The 19,330-nt window shown below is 35.7% G+C and overlaps 1 protein-coding gene across 1 annotated transcript in view; it reads right to left on the reverse strand.

Annotated features, from left to right (window-relative positions):
* The window catches only part of LOC150105699 (97 kDa heat shock protein-like), a 207,079-nt gene that overhangs the window by 147,168 nt on the left and 40,581 nt on the right, over positions 1–19,330 (reverse strand). Inside the window, exon 5 of the mRNA XM_090395021.1 lies at positions 13,322–13,449. Within this exon, the coding sequence (XP_090251147.1) occupies positions 13,322–13,449 (128 nt within the window). The remainder of the gene's footprint in view (positions 1–13,321; positions 13,450–19,330) is intronic.

Genomic DNA, 19,330 nt, shown 5'->3' on the forward strand with positions numbered 1-19,330 from the left:
ACAAAATTTCATACCGGCTGGGGCGTCGGGCGGTTAAACAAGGACCCCGATGTTCTTGCCAGAGAACCAGGACGAACAGCGAAAAGTCAGCTACTGGAACAAATCTGAAAACAAACCCCAACTCAACATCACCAGAGTTGAAGATCGGTACTATCAAGGTAAGAAGCCTGAATGGCAAAGAAATGGAGCTAGTTGAGGAATTAGATAAGTACCAGATCAACATAATAGGGGTGGCTGAAACAAAAAAGACAAAAACTGGTGAGATCTTTCTGAGCAATAAATACAAAATGTTATATTCAGGCAATGACAATCAAGGAAAAGAAGGAGTAGCCATAGTATTCAACATAAAATACGAGACTAATCTTCTTGAATGGCAGTCAGTCTCAAGTAGAGTTATGTGGGCAAATATGAGAATGGGGAACTGGACAATGAGACTTATTTGTGCCTATGGTCCCACAGAAGGTTCTACTAAGGTAGAAGTGGAGGAATTTTTTGAGGCTTTAGAAAAAGCAACTGACACAATGAAAAAGGAAAAGGTAGTCCTTGTTGGGGATCTAAATAGCAGAGTAGGAAATGATTGTGAGATATACAAAAATATTTTGGGAAAATTTGGAGAAAAGAGCAAAGCTAATAACAATGGCAAATATCTGTTGAATTTCTGCTCAGGACATGAACTGGTTATTACTAACACCATGTTCCAACATAAAAATGTGCACAAATTCACATGGAGAAAAGAGGCTAGGAATAAGAAAAGTGTCATTGACTATGTTATTGTTGATAGTGATGTTTTCTCCCTGGTGCAGGACACTAGAGTGTACAGAGGATTTGAAATTGGAAGTGATCACTATTTAGTCTTGAGCAGGATAAAATTGAATTTCATATTGAAAGGAATAACATGTAAGAAAGTTTTAAGCGAATAAAAGTTGAGCAGCTCTCAGATGTGAACTGTAGACTAAAATACACAAAGATTATTGAAGAAAAAATGAAAGAGTTTGAGAACAGGAATCAAACCTTGGAGATTCAGTGGCAAACTCTGAAGAAAACATTGATTGATTCCACAAGAGAAGCATGTGGTAAGGTTGTCTGCAAGGATAAAAAAAATCAGAACTCCCTGGTGGACACAGGAAGTTAAAGAGGCAGTGAAGGAAAAGAAGAAAGCATATCAAAAGTTCCTGTCAAATAAGTCAGCTTGGGCTCTTAGAGAATATAGAGACAAATGCAAGAATGCTAAACACTGTGTAAAACTAGCTAAACAAAAGTCATGGGAGGACTTTGGCAAGAATATAGAAAATAAATATCAAGAAGGTGGCAAAATATTCTGGAGGTTGTTGAAGCTTAGGAATGGAGGAAAGAGTGCTGTAAAAAGAGTTAGAGATGATAAAGGTGACATGAAAACTGGAGAAAAAGATATCCTTGAAGTATGGAGTAATTACTTTGAAAAACTGCTAAATGAAACAAGCAGTGATGACAGCACAGTGGTAAAAAACACTGACCAGGCATGCAGTCAGGAATACATATCCATACTTGAAGTAGAAAAAGCCATCAAAGGCTTGAAATGTGGAAAGGCAGCTGGAGTAGATGATATTCGACCAGAAATGCTGAAATATGGTGGTATAAGAGTCTTACAGTGGCTGCACTGCATAGTTCAGAAAGCCTGGACAGAGGGACAAATTCCTGATGATTGGAGTACAGCTCTCATAGTACCCATATATAAAAAGGGAAATAAAACTGAATGTGAGAATTACAGACGTATTTCCCTACTGAGTGTTCCTGGCAAGATCTATGCAAGTATGCTTGAGAAACGGTTGAGAAGAATTGTGGAAGAAAAGCTTGGTGAAGAACAAGCTGGATTCAGGCCAAACAGAGGCTGTCAGGATCAGATCTTCACTTTACGACAAATAGTTGAGAAAGCATGGGAATATAACAAAGATCTGTATTTAAGTTTTGTCGATTTGGAAAAGGCATATGACAAGGTGCCAAGAGAGAAGCTATTCAATACGCTACAGTTATATGGTGTCAATGGGGCATTATATCAAGCAATACTTAGTCTTTATTTGAGTTGTAAGTCAGCAGTTAGAATTGAAGGAAGTACAAGAAGATGGTTTAATGTTAAATCTGGTGTGAGACAAGGATGTACATTATCCCGTCTGTTATTCATTATCTATATGGATCACATTATGAAGGAAAGTGGTATTAAACATGATATCAAAATTGGAGATGTTAATGTCAGCTCTTTGCTTTATGCGGATGATGTTATACTTCTAAATAAATCTGCTACAAGTCTGCAAGATTCTCTGACTAAATTGAATAGCTGTTGTAATAGATATGGTATGAAGGTCAGCAATAAAAAGACAAAGACAATGAAAATAGGCAGAATCAGTGAAAATGTCAACTATGTTGTGAATAGAGAACCTGTGGAACAAGTAAAATTTTTCAGCTACTTAGGCATGATTTTTAGTGAAGATGGTAAATTAAATATAGAATAGACAACAGAATCAGCAAAGCTGGTATGGTGGGAAGTCAATTGAATAAATTCATATGGAATAAGAGAGAAATTAGTCAGAACACTAAATTAGCTGTATACAAGACAGTGTTCAAACCAGTTTTAATTTATGGATCTGAGAGCTGGGTCAGAAGTAAAACACTTGACCAAAGACTAGAGACCGCAGATATGAGAATCCTGAGAAAGAATAGGGGCACGAACAGATGGCATCAATGGCAATATCATATTAAAAATGAGGATATTAGGAAAGAACCTGACATTGTCAGCATCCAGGAATGCGTTTGCAGAGCTAATCTCAGGTGGTATGGTCACCTAAACAGAATGGGCAAGGAAAGATTAGCAAAACAAGTGTTCTCTGCCAGGTTGGCAGCAAAACGACCCAGTGGAAGACCAAGATATAGGTGGATTGATACGGTACAATGTGCCTTAGACGACAGAAATATAAGATCTGATAATGTTGGAGTCTTGACAAGTAACAGACTGATTTGGAGGGAAATTATAGATAGGAAGTTAGTAATGATATAATTTTTTCATGTAGTACTATCATATCCTGTACATCCCTTGTGGGTACATGGCAGGAATTTGATGATGATGATGATCATTTAAACTACATATCAAATTAGCAATCCTGATGTATTCACATAAGGACCAACTCTCTAAGTGTATAAAGTGCTTTGCCTGCAACCTAACCTACTATGGGAAGAAAGGAAGATGTCAACATATGCCGCCAAGAACAAATACATTTACTACCATCATTATGGCAACTCAGGATGACTGAGACTGGCAGAAAGAGCTATCAGATCCATCTGTAGCAATTCTTGAACTGCTACAGATGAACTGTGATATGCTAGCACTTTGGAAATTCTAGTTTGAAATGAATGCAATATTAGCAGCTTAATAAATATCCTATTTATTTTTTTCTTGTGGTTCATGCATCAGGTCTTCAAAATGTTTGGGAATTCTTTCAACATATTATCTTTACTATATTTAAGTATACTAGAATAGATTAAAAACAGTGGATCACAAGTACTTATGGTGAGAAAAGGAAAAACTGAAAATTCAATTTACTGTTCTACAACTTGCAACAATAGTCACTTAGTGATGTAGAGCTTCCAATTCCTGCTCCCACACACTGCCATTTGAGTATATGCTATATTCCATTTTTTCAGTGCCTTTCACAAAACTATCAGCAGAATATGATAAATATAAATTAAATAAACTTTAATATATACTTTCCGATATTTCGGCAAACGTCACGTTGCCATCTTCTTGGGAACTTATTACAAAGACAAGTGCACACAAGTACTACATAACAGCAAATGAGAAAAGCTAGGAAGCTAACGTTTTCCTAAAGTCCAGATGGTGCCCCCTGGAGGGCTATATTGGTAGTTCTTGGCCTTTGGCCTGAAGTTCTTCTGTTAAATGTTTCCCAAATTTGGGGCAGTCTCATGCATCCAAATTTGTGGAGGTTTGGCATGTTCCTAAGGGCTGAGGCTGATTCCATGAATAGTCTTTCCTTTCATATTTGAACTTGCGGCGGTGTATTACTGTGGCTTTCTTCCATCTTATTCTGTGGCGAGTATCCAGAGCGTGGTCTGCAAGCCCAGAGTGGCTGTACTTGTGAAATCTGATGTAATCCTTGTGTTCTGAGATTCTGATATTTGCTGTCCTGCCTGTTTGGCCAAAGTAGGACAATTTACAGCTGCAAGGGACCTGGTATACACCAGGTAGGTCTAGGGGAAGTGGTTGGTCTTTAGTGGAGTGGATAAGGGATGCCAATTTTCTATGTGGTCTGTAACAGGTGGTCAAGTCATGTTTTTTTAAAATTTTGTTGATTTTTTCCGAGGTGCCTCGGATGTAGGGAATGGTGATGGATTTAGAGTAATCTTTTTTGTGAAGGGGGAGGGATGGTGGGGGTTGTGGATAACTGGGTTAAGTATTTTTTGGATTCTTTTTTTTTTTTTGGGGGGGGGGGGTAGCCATTGGCTGAGAAAGTGTCACGGATGTGATTTAGTTCAGTGGTTAGGGCTTGATCATTTGAACAGATTATTTTTGCCCTGTTAAATAGTGTCTTAATAACTCCATATTGTTGTGTGTGTGTGTGTGGGGGGGGGGGTGATGGGATTGTTGGTGAATGTATCTGCCTGTATGGGTAGGTTTTCTATACACTGTGAAAACCAAGGTTCCATCAGGTTGGCGGGTGACTAGTGTGTCTAGGAAGGGGAGGTTATTGTTTTCCTCTTTTTCCAGGGTGAACTTGATTCTAGGGTGTTGGTTGTTTAAGTGTGTTAGGAAGGAGAGGAGTGAATCCGGGCCATGTGGCCAAACAGCGAACACATCATCAACGTAGTGAAGCCATATGGTAGGTTTTTGTGGGGCTGAGTTTAAGGCTTTCTCTTCAAAAGACTCCATAAAGAAGTTAGCCAAGGGTGAGGAAAGTGGTGAACCCATGGCTGTCCCCTCTATCTGTTTGTAGAATTTTTCCTGCCAAACGAAATAGCCTGAGTTCATTGTAAACTGAAATAGGGCCGAGATATCGGGAGGAAATTTATCATGTATAACCAGCGTATAAGCCTCTCAACAAGAATATCAGCAGAATACTATCAATGTTTACTGATATATTGAAAGCAATCAAAAGGAAAACTGCTTTGAACACTGTCACACTTCTTTGAATCGCTTTCCAAAGAATATATTATTTAATACACTGACACTGGGCAGTGTCCATAGTGCTAACACTGCCTCCAGAAACTTCAGCATATGTATGTTGCTTCCACTTCAGGCAGGAACATTTTCATGCAGTTTATATGGCACGTTAGTTGCAACTTTTTTTTTTGGTAAAATTTTAATTGTTAAGTTAGCATTTGTGAAATGATAATGATACCTAAAATCTCAAATACAATCAACTTGAAGTTATTTATATATATATATATATATATATATTATTGAAATTAGGATTTACTCGGGATGTATACATTTATAAAAATAAATTTATTTTCTTGGGTTTTAGTCAGTTAAATTTATTTTTATAAATATATCTTTATTTGCTTTAGAAAGAGAAAAATTGCTTAACATAAATTGTTTGCTTTCTGCACTCAATGACTACATGACAAACAGGTGTTATATTTTTTGCAACTGAAAATTTGAAATAGGATGTCAGGATAAATGTATTTAGTTAGATATCTGGCACTACAATAAAATTTTCTTGAATGTATATAGCAAACTGTAGAAATCTATGTGTTTTTCGTTATGAAATGTCATTTCAGTTGTGTATAATTGCAGTTGTTGCTAAATATAGTACATAGAATTTAGGAAGTTTTATCACTTGATTGCAAATTCAAGTCAAATTGCCAAGAAATTATATTGCTTTATCCAAGTGTAAGCAAAACATTCACGACTAGGCTACTTGCATATAGAGGCTAATTGACTTCATCTTAATTGCCATTGCACTTTGATCTTGGCAAGTTTAATTTGCAACTAAGTGAAAAAAACTTCCTACATTATATCTAATCCAGAGAATTTCAATAAGATGATATAACTTTTTACTACTTGTATATGCAAAATATATGATCTATGCATTAACTAAACCTTGGTATCTCTTCTGGATTTGGCTCCCACTGATTTGGATTTCCATATGAACGTGGGACCTGCTGAAGTGGTCGTGATCATTGCATTCCATTTGATGCTAGCCTATGGTATAGCATCTAGTGGCATGGCCTTTACACTGAGGTAGAACCACCACTGAATATCTTTGAGTGATTGAGTTAAAATGATCCTTGTCACTTATTGAGGTTAGTGATCTGAGCCTAGTTTTTGGAGAAGACCCATACATTTGTATAAGTAGTGGTTCTTCCCATAATGCATAGCATTATACACATCTGAAAGGGTGTGTGCATTATGGAACACAAAGGCAATTAAATGTAAGGTCATTAAGCCTCTATATACAATTATATTATGTTGTCAATGTAATTCACCCACAAACTTTGTTTGCTTACACTTGAATAAAGGATAAAACAAGAATATAATTTCTTGGCAAGTTTTAATCTATAGCACACTGACTAAATATCTCTGTAGTGTATTTAGTGATAAAATAAAACTTATTTTTCTTGCTTCTGCAGTATTTTTTTCCCCACACTATTGGAACATTTTAATTCCAATCTTCAGAAAGAAGAGAGAGAGAGATAGTAAGAAAAAAAATTTATATCTATTCCTGAATAAAAATGAATCTTATGTATTATAAGAAGTGGACTGCATTCATTGATCTCAAACAAAACAGACTATCATATGTAAGATATCTATTATTGATAAGACAGAAAAGAAGCTAATGACAAAAAATTATGTAATGAACTTACAAATTGTAAAATAGTGAATAATTCCAATGGTGATCAGAAATTATGTATATATTACTCTGTGAAAAGTGTATACTGATCATCAGTGAATAAAAGAAAATGCTTAGAATTCTTAGAAAACAAAGTAAAATATAAATAAAGCAGAAATAAATTACATAACAAGCATAAAAAATTGTATAAGATGATTTGCTGTTCATCAACTTACATATATTCCTGCCACACCTAGATGAATTAAAGGTAGGTTCCAAAAGTTTCCTACATTATATGCATGTAGGCATGCAAAATTCACGTCAATTTAAAAACACTGTGTGTGACAGATAGCACCATCTATGAGGAGCTTAGTGTACCAGTTTCAACTCACTACTGCGTCATTCAGTTGGAGATGCTTGTTTAACTAACACGTGGCATGCTAAGTGGCTATAATATTAAAAATTAAATACTCTGATCAAGTTTTTTCACCAAAGAAGGGTTTCGCCTTCATATTCCGCAGTGAAGGAATGGGCTAAACAGCTTCACCTAGGAAACTAGGTGAAACTGTGATGGTCGGCGTGTGGAAGTGATGGCTAAGGAAAATGTCTCTCATGTTGAGGAACTGCTCAATGACAGATGGGTGAAACTCAAAGAAATCTCAGCAAGGTTGGGGCTTTCTATAATAACCGTCTTTCGCATCATTCACAAGTAGCTTCACATGAAGGTCAGTGCAATGTGGCTGACTTCTCTCTTCAATTTAAAAGGAGCATCGTGTGATCTGTTCACACAAGATTTTAGAGCTTTGCCAAGGGAATTAGAAAGAAGTGTTGGAATGCATTGTCACTGGAGAGGAAATCATGGTCCTTTATTATGATTCTCTTTCCGAAAGGGAATCCACGAAGTGATGCAAACCAGGCAAAGCACTGCCGAGAAAGGCCAGGATTACTCAGAAGATCACGGCAACAATCTTTTGGGACTGGCAGGGAATTCTCTTGATTGACTTCAAGAATATCACCGTGAATACAGAATATTATGCTTCACTCCTGCACAAACAGCATGATGCCATAAAGGAGAAGAGACAAGGAATGCTGAATCATGGTGTTAACCTGCTTCATGACAATGCTCTAGTCTATATAGTTAATGTTGCAAAGGCTGCAGTGAAGGACTGTGGCTTCCAGGAGATTGAACACCCACCCTACAGCCCAGAACTAGCACCCAGTGATTACTACCTCTTCTTGAAACCGAAGAAAGGCCTTCAAAGAAGAAAATTTGCAGATGACAATGAGGTGAAAGATGCAATTTTAAACCATTTTGCAGACAAAAGTACAGACTATTTTTTCAAGGGCAGAGAAATGTTAATTCAAAGATGTGAAAAGTGTGTTGAAGTAAAAGGAGATTATGCTGAAAAGTGACAAAGTTGTTTTCTTTCTATCGCCTCTAAAAGTTAGTCAGGTCAGAAACTAATGGAACACCCTCAATACTTGATGAACATTATTAGTTCATTTGATTAGTCCCCACCCTACAGTTATTTATTAAGCTACCCAATGTATATACAGCCACTGTTTATTATTGGTTAATTATTTATGAATAAGGATTATATACAGAAATATTCGTATAACAAAATTTCAGAGTTAAAGTCTATAAGATGAAAGTGAGCCAGGTTGCTCTGTTTTATGTTAAATGTCAGGTGGTTTATGAGAATAGTCTTCAAAAAGAAGTTTGCTTATGTGTTGCCAAAACTGTTGCCTTGATCTTCCTCTGTGTCCATCAGGTGGCTGTAGAGAGAAGAACACTAACGATGAAGCAGATGGTGAAGATGGGTGTCTAAGTTGGTGTTCCCAACTAAGCTGACATTTTTTGAGTTGTTTCTGTTAGGATCTTTGCTGACTTTCTTCAAGAACAAGAGTATTAGGAATGTGATCTTGCTATATATATATATATATCCTGGTACTGTTCGAAGGCATGTTGTTAGTGCTACTGAGTAATGATGTTGAACTAAGTAGTGATGTTCAATATCTGGGCAACATATATAAATATATTGCCCAGATATAAATATGTTGCCCAGATATGGCTCAACTGGTGGTTTTGTATAGATGAATTTTGGTATATGTAGTGATGAGAATGGATTTAGTTAGAATTTTGTGGAATAGAAGAGCTTTGTTTTCTTTTCGCCATGTCAGAATATCAAGGTAGGAACAAGATACTGAAAATTATTTGCTTCAAAAAAGTAGTCATTTAGCCTAATATTTCTTTCTATTCTGTAGGACCTGATCAGTGCTGCATTTTTTACATAAATTATCTCAGTGGTTTTGAACAGTCTGAATTTTAGAGTCAATCAGGACAAACTCACATAAGCAGTCTGCAAAACAGACTGCTTATGTGAGTTTGTCCTGCCAAATCTGTAAGTATGAATACATAATCAAGGGTAATAATGAAGAGATATGGTTCCAAAGGGTCTCCCCAAAGAACTCCAGTGGAAATGGTTGTTCAGACTGCCTTTCTAGGGTGTTGGTATTATTAGGCTTTCTCTCAATTGTGATGGAATGTTGGAAGTAGCTAGAGATGTATTACAGATATTTAAGTGTTTCCAAAATTTTCTCCTCAAATACTTTTTAATTAATTTTGGACATTTAATTATTTATACCCATCATAAATGAAAACTTAATGTCTAGAGTTTATAAGATCACATGTTATTCGCTCCATCTAGCAACTTATAGAACATGTGTATAGAGTATCACTTCTTCTTCTTGGCCAAGTGGCCTGTTCCGGTCTCATGCCATCTCTTTCTTGGTCTTCCGATTCTTCTTTTTCCACTTATTTTGTATCTGTATAATATTTTCAGTAGTCTGCTGTTGTCCATTCGATTTAAATGTTATAGCCATTTTTGTTTATACTGTCTTATGTAGTAATTAATCGGTTTTATTTTCAGGGATTGTAAGATTTCTTCATTTGTTTTATGGTCCCACTTGGTATATCCAGCTGTTTTTCTGAGGAACTTCATTTCTGCTGTTTGAAATTGTTTATCATCTTTCCTTTTTATGGTCCATGTTTTGCTTCCATATAGTAGAGTTCGTTTTGACAAGACATTATATAGTCCGATTCTAGTGTGTTTTTGTACTAGAGATGCCATTTACTTTGACAAAGTTTGATATTTTAGTAAAGTAAAATAGTGATAGATAATAAAATATTAGAACAAGTAAATACTTTCAGATACTTGGGATGTGATCTATCATACAAAGAAGAAAAAGACAGATCACATTCCTAGTATCTGAAAGTATTTACTTGTTCTAATATTTTATTATCCATCACTATTTTACTTCTTATTGGGTTTTCTCCTTTGAGTCCATGAATTTGAGTGCATATAGTATCACAAATGTAATTATTCATTTGACAATAATGAAAGCATTTTTATTCATGCCTGTTCTTTCTCTCCCTTATACTTTCCATTCTCAAATGCTCATTAATGTTGATTCACATATATACATCTTTTAGTAATTCAAATATACTAACCAAATATAACCAAACGTTGATTCACATATTTACACCTTTTAGTAATTCAAATATACCAACCAAATATAGTATTCTCTAATTATTATTTTCATATATATCTTAAGCACATTTGTTCCACTCCCAAGCAGATTTGGCTACAACTGAAGAACCCATCTCAATTTGTGGTGCATCTTCTGATGCAATACACGGCTGTTTCCTCAGCATCAATACATTTTGCTTTTAGTGACAATCCTGATTTACACTCGCATGTGGATCCACACTTCACTGTGGTGACATTTTAAACCGAATATCCCATGAAATAGGTCGGTCAATACTTATTCCAACTGTTAAAATAAGTTATGAATAATAGCTAACACCTAAACTTGTCTAGTATATTAATTTTATTCCAATTAACAATTTTTGTAGTCAAAATAGTGTATTTTAGATCTTTGAAAATAATTTTCTAATTTTTTGAGGAAATCTCAAGCTCTCTCCTCAGGTCAGAAAAAAAATGGGACATTTGATATCTCATTTTTCTTTTTTTTCAGTGTAAATTATGAAAACCCTAATGCACCTGTGGAACTATATAAAAATTTCATCTGAATCGCATCTGAATGGTCCATAATAAAGCTTAACAGTATAACTAACATTCTACCCAGCATCATCAGAGCACAATGAAACTGTGACAGGCACACAACACTGAACCAAGTAATTGTAGAAACAATTTAAATCATAAATGACATCTAATGTCCCTATGTGGTACCGTCCATGGTCCGATAACTACAAAGTTAATTCAGAGAAGTCTGGCTATTAGGTCATAAAATGATTGTCTCCCAGATCTTTGGTAAATCAATGCAACCATACCTGTTGAGGTTGGGAGAGTGCCTCATAGCTGATGCTGACTCTAAGAATAGTCTCATAGACCTGTGATGACTTATGTAATAAATATAGATGTCTTTCTCCATCTGATTCTATGTGAATATCCAGAGCATAGCCTGCCAATCCCGACTTGCCATACAGATGATCTCTAAATTTTGTGAGAGAAAATATCAAAAAATAATTATTTGTGTTTTATTATGCCTTAAGGCATAATAAATAGGCATTAGAAATACCTATGTTCTATGGAAATGGCAATCATTCAGCCACTTTCTTCAAAGATCATAATATGATTAACTGCTGGTCAATATCCATTTATTGTTCAGCTTCAAATTATTTCAAATTACCAACTTCCTTTTCATTCTATCTACTTCTGTTCTTTGGAACGGTATCACTCATTCTGCCTTCACCACATTCAAAAGCTGTCAGCTGTTTAGGCTGCTGGATTGCCATTAATTTCCCCTTATTCATCACTCTTAGGATGTCAATCTGTCAAACCACTTCTGATTAATGTGGAATATTGCTTTAAAAAAGGAATTTTGATTTCAAGAACACCTTAAAACACCAAAACTGGCTGAAGAAAATAACTGTTTGAAGTGTTCAGTTCATTATTTGAACTTGAGTCAAGTAGATCAAAATGATTTTATAATTATATAACAGAGTGCAAGAAAAAAACATTAAGATGGGTCTATTCTATTTTTAAGAACACTATTATTATTATTATTGCTATTATACTGGCACTGTGATGGTGTCCTAAGATGCACTGCGGGAGACCCAATCTATCATACCTCTCCTTGAACCTGTTAACAGACGAAGCACTCACAACCGACTCTGGCAACCCATTCCATTCATTCACCACTCTCCAAACAAAATATCTAGTCCTCACACACCTATTAACCACACCTTTATTCAAATTTCTGGGATGAAGCCTTGTTCTGTTCCCTCTAGATAAGTGCTAAAACATTTCCCCCTGTATATCTCCAATAAAACCCTTTAAGCAACTTAAATGTTTCTATCATATCCTCTATTTTTCTCCATCAACCAACTTCTGCAATCCACACACCCTCAATCTATCTTCCTCATCCCAAAGAAACCCCAGGATACCAGACTTGAGCACAGTAATCCAGATGTGAGCATATCAAGGTCTTATGAAGAGGATCTATATAAGTATCTCTACTTGTTAGTGTGTTCTTCAGTAGCCAAGTAATCTTATGAGCTACCTTAGCAACACATCCTCTAAACTTTAACTCTGTCTACAACCACCCCTAAATCTCTAGTTTCATCTATTTCCTGGAGTACAGGGCCATCAATGTGATACACAGCTTGTAATCGATTTATCCCAAAATGCATAACTTTACATTTCTCAACATTAAACTGACATCCATTAACTTTTAGCTATATTGATAGTCTATTTAAACCATCCTCAAGCTCTCCACATCACCTTGATTAACTATTACTCTAATTTTGCATCACCAGCAAACAGCTGAATATTTCCTTTCAGGTTATTTCCTATATCATTTATGTACAAATTAAACAGTGATGGTCCCAGCACTAAAAATCTTTCAACAAAATACCCCTGGCAGGATCCGAACCTGCAATCACCGAATTAGGAGACCGATTCCTTATCCATTAGATCGCAGGCCTAATGGATATAGCTACTGCTATATTTTAACTATAATTTCAAAACTTATTTACTTCACTGTTCAGTAAAGTAAATAAGTTTATTTTTTTTAAATAAAATAAACTGACACCAAGGACAACTATGCCAAAAGGTTCTCTGTCATGCATGTACTGCAAACAAATATAATAATACATACTTGATACTGAGCCATACTTAAGTAAATGGACAATTTAGTTGTCTTCCCATCCAACCCAAAGACAAGAAATTAAATCTTAACCTCTTAACTAAGAGGCTGACCACTCATTGGTTTTAAAAAGACACTTTTATTTTAAAACTGGTCATGTAGAAAAGAGTAAAGTCAAAATTTATTTTACATAATTCAGTTAAAATTATATAACTTTGTACAAGTAACAGATTTCTTCAGCTTGTTTTTAAGCCATACAGAGAATAACTAACGGCAAATTGTTCTGAAGATAAGCTGAGATATTAACTTCAAAATATTGCTCAATACCATACCTGTAATTTGTCCTTTGTGAATGCACATGCAGAAATTTGTAGTGATGAATTACCCAAATCAACAAATATGGAATGTTTAGGCTTTTCTTCTGAATGATCATTTTTGTAAAATCCATATGCAAGTGCCACTGCAAGAGAAAATGTCAATACATCACATATTCTAATCAATACTGACTTAGTTATTAGTTTATATTTTATAGATCATGTTATGACCCATGTGAATGGCAAACTCAGTATGTCCTGAGGGGTGAGAAAACAGATTCATCTTGTGATTATGATAAGAGGGGCATCTCTTAATTAAAACAGCAAACAGGAAGGCAACTGTTCAGACTTCAGGAATGGCGAGATTAATTAAACAATAATTTAATATGAACATTCTTGCAGATAAGCTTATAAGTTGGTTATACATAGCTTTTAATTTTTCAGGAAATAACGTAAACTAGAATATTAATCGTAAAAAACTTTAATATCTTCCTGTATTTTCGCAATGTTACATTGCCATCGTCAGGAATCGCAAAAATCATTGATATGTGCATGCAGGCACTAACACTGGGCAAATGAGGCTGAAACAGGGCAACAGAAATTGGGCCTCGAGTGCTAAACGGAGCCCCCCCCCCGGTGGGCTAAATTGGGTTGTCTTGTCGCGGAGCTAATGATCTTAAAATGTATGCTTCATAAAATTGGGACAATCTCGTGCATCAAAATCTGTTGAGGTTTGGAAGGTTTTTAAGAGCTGAAGCAGACTTGAGGAACAGTCTTTCATACTTATATTTGCTGCAGTGTAATAGAGTGGCCTTCTTCCAACGTATCCTGTGGTGGGTGTCCATAGCATAGTCAGCAAGTCCTGAGTGGTTGAATTGGTGGAACCAGATGTAGTTCTTGTTTTCGGATATCCTAATAATGGCTGTCTTGCCTCTGAGTGTAGTAGGACAGTTTGCAACTGCGAGGACCTGGTATACTCCTGATAGGTCTAGGGCAGGGGTGGCCAACCTATGCCGCATGCGCAAAAAGTGGCGCACTGAACCCCAGAGAAAAATTTTAAAAAAATTTGTATACAATTTATACGTATATATATAAAAACACACAATTAACCTACCACTGAATTCTAGAGTGCGCACTTATTATACTTATTTGATCTTGAAGCAACAGGCACCAGCAAATGCTGACATGCGTCACCAGTTACTCAATCAGTTTACAGCTGACTCTGGTGTCATAATGTACGATGAACTTCTGATTCGATGTGAGTGAACAATTCTGTGTTTTCGAACTTATGTTTTTATTAACAGTCTTTAAGTTTAAGATAAGATTTCTGTTTTCATGAAGGCTTAATATAGTTCTGTAAATTTAAAAATAATTTTTTTTCATTTTGAACGCATATGTCAAGTTCTTGCCCACTCCCCTAATTTGCTGATTAGTGAAACCTGCAATTATTCTGTGTATTTGTGTGTGTGTGTTTTTATGTTTTTTTATACAATATCTTTACTTTTTATTTACGTATGGTAGGTTTATTGCTAAAATTTAATTGATCATCAGCAAAGCTTTCGTAATGAGGATGTTTGGGTTGTGTGTGTGATTGCCAGCTGATCGACTGTTTTATGGCAAGAAGCGATCTCGTATTTCATTGGACATAATATATTACAAGAGAGGGAGAGAGACGAAAACTCTCTATGGAAAAAAAAATATATATATATATATGATTTTTAAACTTACAGAACTGTATTAGGCCTTCATGAAAACAAGAATCTTATCTTAAACTTGTAGAACTGTTTTTGAATGTTCATAATGTTTAAAACGATAAAATAATTAATTAAATAAATTATTTAATAATAAGCTTTACTTTTAAAATAATTTTTTTTACAGTCAGTTACCCATTACTTTGCAAAAGAAAATGAGCAGAAGAAAAGCAGAAGGTGATAGCAAGCGCCAGTTTAATGAACTGTGGGAAAATGAGTTCTTATTTATTGCGGGTCCTTCAGGAAAACCGTTGTGCATTGTTTGTGAAAGCACTCTCTCAGATAATAGAAGACATGATCTTAAAAGACACTATAGAAAACATCAAGCTGAATTAGAAGAAAAACTGAAGTTAGTTCCTGGGTCTGAGTTGCAGAAAGAATATGTGGTTAAGAAAAAGGAAGAAATAAAAAAGAGACAAAATATATTTGTGAAACGAAGTTGTGAAAGCATGACAATGCTGGAGGCATCTTATCAAATTGCCTTTATGTTGGCTAAAATACACAAGCCTTTCTCTAATGGAGAGGAAGTTGTTAAGCTCTGTCTCGAAAAATTTGCAAAATGTCTTGGTGATAAGAATGTTGAAAGAAAAGTAAACCAAATAGCTCTGTCCAAGCAAACAATTACAAGACGCAGCGAAGAACTTTCCCACGATGTTACTGATCAATTGAAAGACCATGTTCATGCTTGTTCTTTCTTTTCTTTAGCCTTGGACGAATCCGCAACATATGTGATGTAGCCCAATTAAGCATTTTTATAAGAGGAATTGATGGTAATTTTGACATCTTTGAAGAACTTATTGGTCTTGAGTCACTTTATGGAAAAACCAGAGGGGTCAGACATATTTGATAAAGTAAAGTCATGTCTAGAAAATCAACAACTAGATTCTAGTAAGCTCATCAGTGTTTGCACTGATGGAGAACCGTCAATGGTAGGTAGAGTTTCTGGGACTGTAACTTTACTTGAAAGGTTTTTAGGTCGTTCTCTACTAAAGCATTACTGTATTATACATGAAGAATCTCTGTGTGGAAAAACTCTAAATTTGAAGCATGTTATGATAACAGTTGTAAAGCACGTGAATAAAATTAGAACAAGAGGGTTAAACATAAGAGAATTCGGAGAATAATGTGAACTGCTAGATATGGAATATGGTGATCTCATCCTTCATTGTGAGGTGTGCTGGCTTTCTAAAGGACAAGTTCTCAGTAGATTTTGGAAGCTGAAAGAAAGTGTTCGTAATTTTCTGGAAGAGAAGGATGAGCTGCATGAGGAAAAAGCCCTGTTGTGTGATGAGAAATGGCTATTTGATTTAGCATTTTTAGTTGATGTTACCAGCCACCTCAGTGATCTAAATTTGAAACTGCAGGGCAAGAACAAATTGTTTCCTAGCTTAGTAAATGACATCAGTGCATTCAAAATGAAATTAAAACTGTTCATCTCCCAGTTAGAAGACTGGGATTTAAGTCAATTTCCACATTTAAAAGAACATGGTGAATCTGTTGAAGATAATGGCGACTTTACATAATATACTGAGAAACTCAGATTATTGCAAGAATCCTTTAACAGTCGTTTTAGCGATTTTGCCGAAGAAGAAGACTGCACGCTTGCATTTATAAATCCCTTTTCACTTACCGAACAAAAAATCTTGACGATGCCCAGTAACATACAAATGGAATTTATTGATTTTAAGACCAATTCTTTATTGAAAATGAAATTTAATGAACTTCCACCACTCCCAGATGCTTCTGATATAATTAATTTCTGGCGATTGCTGCCCTGTGAACATTTTCCAGAACTGAGAAAATTTGCTCAGAGTTATATCTGTCATTTTGGAACTACATACAGATGCAAACAAGCATTTTCATCGATGAAAATGATTAAGAACAAACTACGGTCGCAGATTCAAATTTGAAAAATTGTTTGATGCTTTCTGTAACTGATTTAATTCCAAACATTACAAGCTTAGCAAAAGCAAAGTAATTTCAAAAGTCTCAATAAAATAATTAATGTTTATCTTGTCTTTATAAGAAATCCTTTTATTTAAAACTGCTAAAAGTGCCTATATTACCATATATATAATAAATCATTTCTGCATAACTGTTAAATATATCCATATTACCATATTTTAAAAGAGCTGAAAAGCGGTATAAGTTTGTATGGCGCATCTTAACTAAAAAATGAAAAAATTGATGCATGAACTATAAAAGGTTGGCCACCCCCCCTGGTCTAGGGGATGTGACTGGTGTTTGATTGAGTGGATAAGAGATGCCAATTTCCTATGTGGTCTGTAACTGGTTGTAAGGTCATGTTTCCTTTAGATTTTTGTTAATTTTTCAGATGCACCCTGGATATATAGAATAGTGATAGATTTTGAGTAATCTCTGCTTTGAAAAGGGGGTGGAGGTGGGAAGTTACATCGTTTTAATATTTTTGGATTTTTTGAGGATTGTAGTCATTGGCTAAGAAAGTGTTAAGGATATGGCCAAGTTCACTAGTTAGGGGACTGTTATTCAAACTGATTAATTTTGCTCTGTTATATAGGCTTTTGATAATCCTATATTGTTGTTTTTTTTTTTTTTTTTGGGGGGGGGGGGGAGAGAACTGCTGGTGAATGTATCTACCTGTATGTGTAGGTTTTCTGTAAATGAAGAATGCCAGGGATCCATCAATCTGGCATTTAATCAGTTCTCCCCCTCCCCCGGATTAAATGTCATCTCCCCACGATGACTGTTCTCCCTCTTCCCAAGGTAAACTGGATCCTGCGGAGTTAAGAAATTGTGGAATGTATCCAGGCCACGTGATCAAATGGAGAACACGTCATCCATGTAGCATAGCCAGACAGTGGGATTATGTGGGGCAGAGTTTAAGGCTTTTTCTTCAAAAGCCTCCATAAAGAAGTTGGCCATAGGTTGAGAGAGAGCGGAGAACCCATGGCTGTCACCTCTGTTTGTAGAATTTTCCTTGCCAAACGAAATAGCCTGAGTTCATGGTGAACGGAAATGGGGGCTGAGATATCAGGAGGAAATTTGGCTTGGATGAGGTCTAAGGTACCTTTGAGTGAGATATTGGTGAATAAAGAGGAGACATCAAAACTGACTATTATGTCAGTGTGTTGGAGTGTGAAGTTTTCTATACTGGCTTTAAAGTGGGCTGAATTTTTTTTGTGTGAAGGTGTGTTGTCAGTATATTGTGTGAGCACTTTGGCTAAATGTTTGGCTAATTGGTATGTGGGTAAATCAATAGCATCCACATGGGACATAATGGCACATTTTGTTTAGGGATTTTTGGGAGTCCATATATCTGGCAGGAGCCTAGAGATATAAGGTTTAAGTCTGTAACTTCCATAGGCCAAGAGGTAACCTTTTTAAGGAGCCTATGAAGTGTTCTGATTTGTGTGATGGTGGAATTATGGTCTGTAGGTAGAACGATCTAGAAGTAAGGAGGCAAGCTTATTTTAGTAATTGAATTAGTTTTAAACCACAGTGGTATTTTCCTTATCCGCTTTGGTAATTACTATTTTATTGTTGCTTTTAATTTTTTAAAAGAGCTTCAAATTCTTTTTTTTGGCAGGTTGCTTTCTGATGGTTTAGCTTGGGTGAGAACATTGGCTACATCCAGTCAGATGTTGTTGGCAATATGGTTGGGAAAGCTGTGAATAACTCTTCTATTTGTATCGTTATTTCCTCTGCAGGAATTTCTTTTAATTTTTTTTTTTTTTTTTTAGGTACTACTGCAAAGTTATGGCCACGTGCGAGCGAGTTAATTGCTTCAGGCTAAGAGATGATAGGTTTATCACCATGTTAGGAGGTAGTTGAGGTTTGGAAGCAGAGGTTTTTTTTTTTTTTTTTTTTTTTTTTTTTTTTTTTTTTTTTTTTGTAGACTTTCAAATTTCTTAACATGCCAACATTGTATTCTTCGAAATTCTTTGTCTGCTGAAATGTTCAAGATAATGGAAAGGATCATCCAAAGGTCGGCGTTCAGCAACATGGCAAGCTCTTCTTCTAGGGAATGGATGGATTCATTGGTGTCGGATAGGAGAAGCAGGTGGTGGCAATCTGCTGCTGTAGAAGAGCGAAGCTAGTGTTGTCTGTAAATGAGCAGAGTCTTCAGTGACGTAAATCGGTGTTTCAATTTAACGCAATTCAGGATCACATTATTATCCCAGAAGCATTTTAAAAAAAGGCTAATCAACTCACTTGTCTGGATATCTTCAGCTTCAACTTGATATATTAACAGGCCTTACGTGCGATGGAATCTCAGTGGATGATAGCAATTCTT

Source organism: Typopeltis vanoorti, chromosome 6, assembly GCF_054136105.1.
Source record: "Typopeltis vanoorti isolate ZY-2024b chromosome 6, IOZ_Tvanoo_1.0, whole genome shotgun sequence".
Classification (NCBI taxonomy): Eukaryota; Metazoa; Arthropoda; class Arachnida; order Uropygi; family Thelyphonidae; genus Typopeltis; species Typopeltis vanoorti.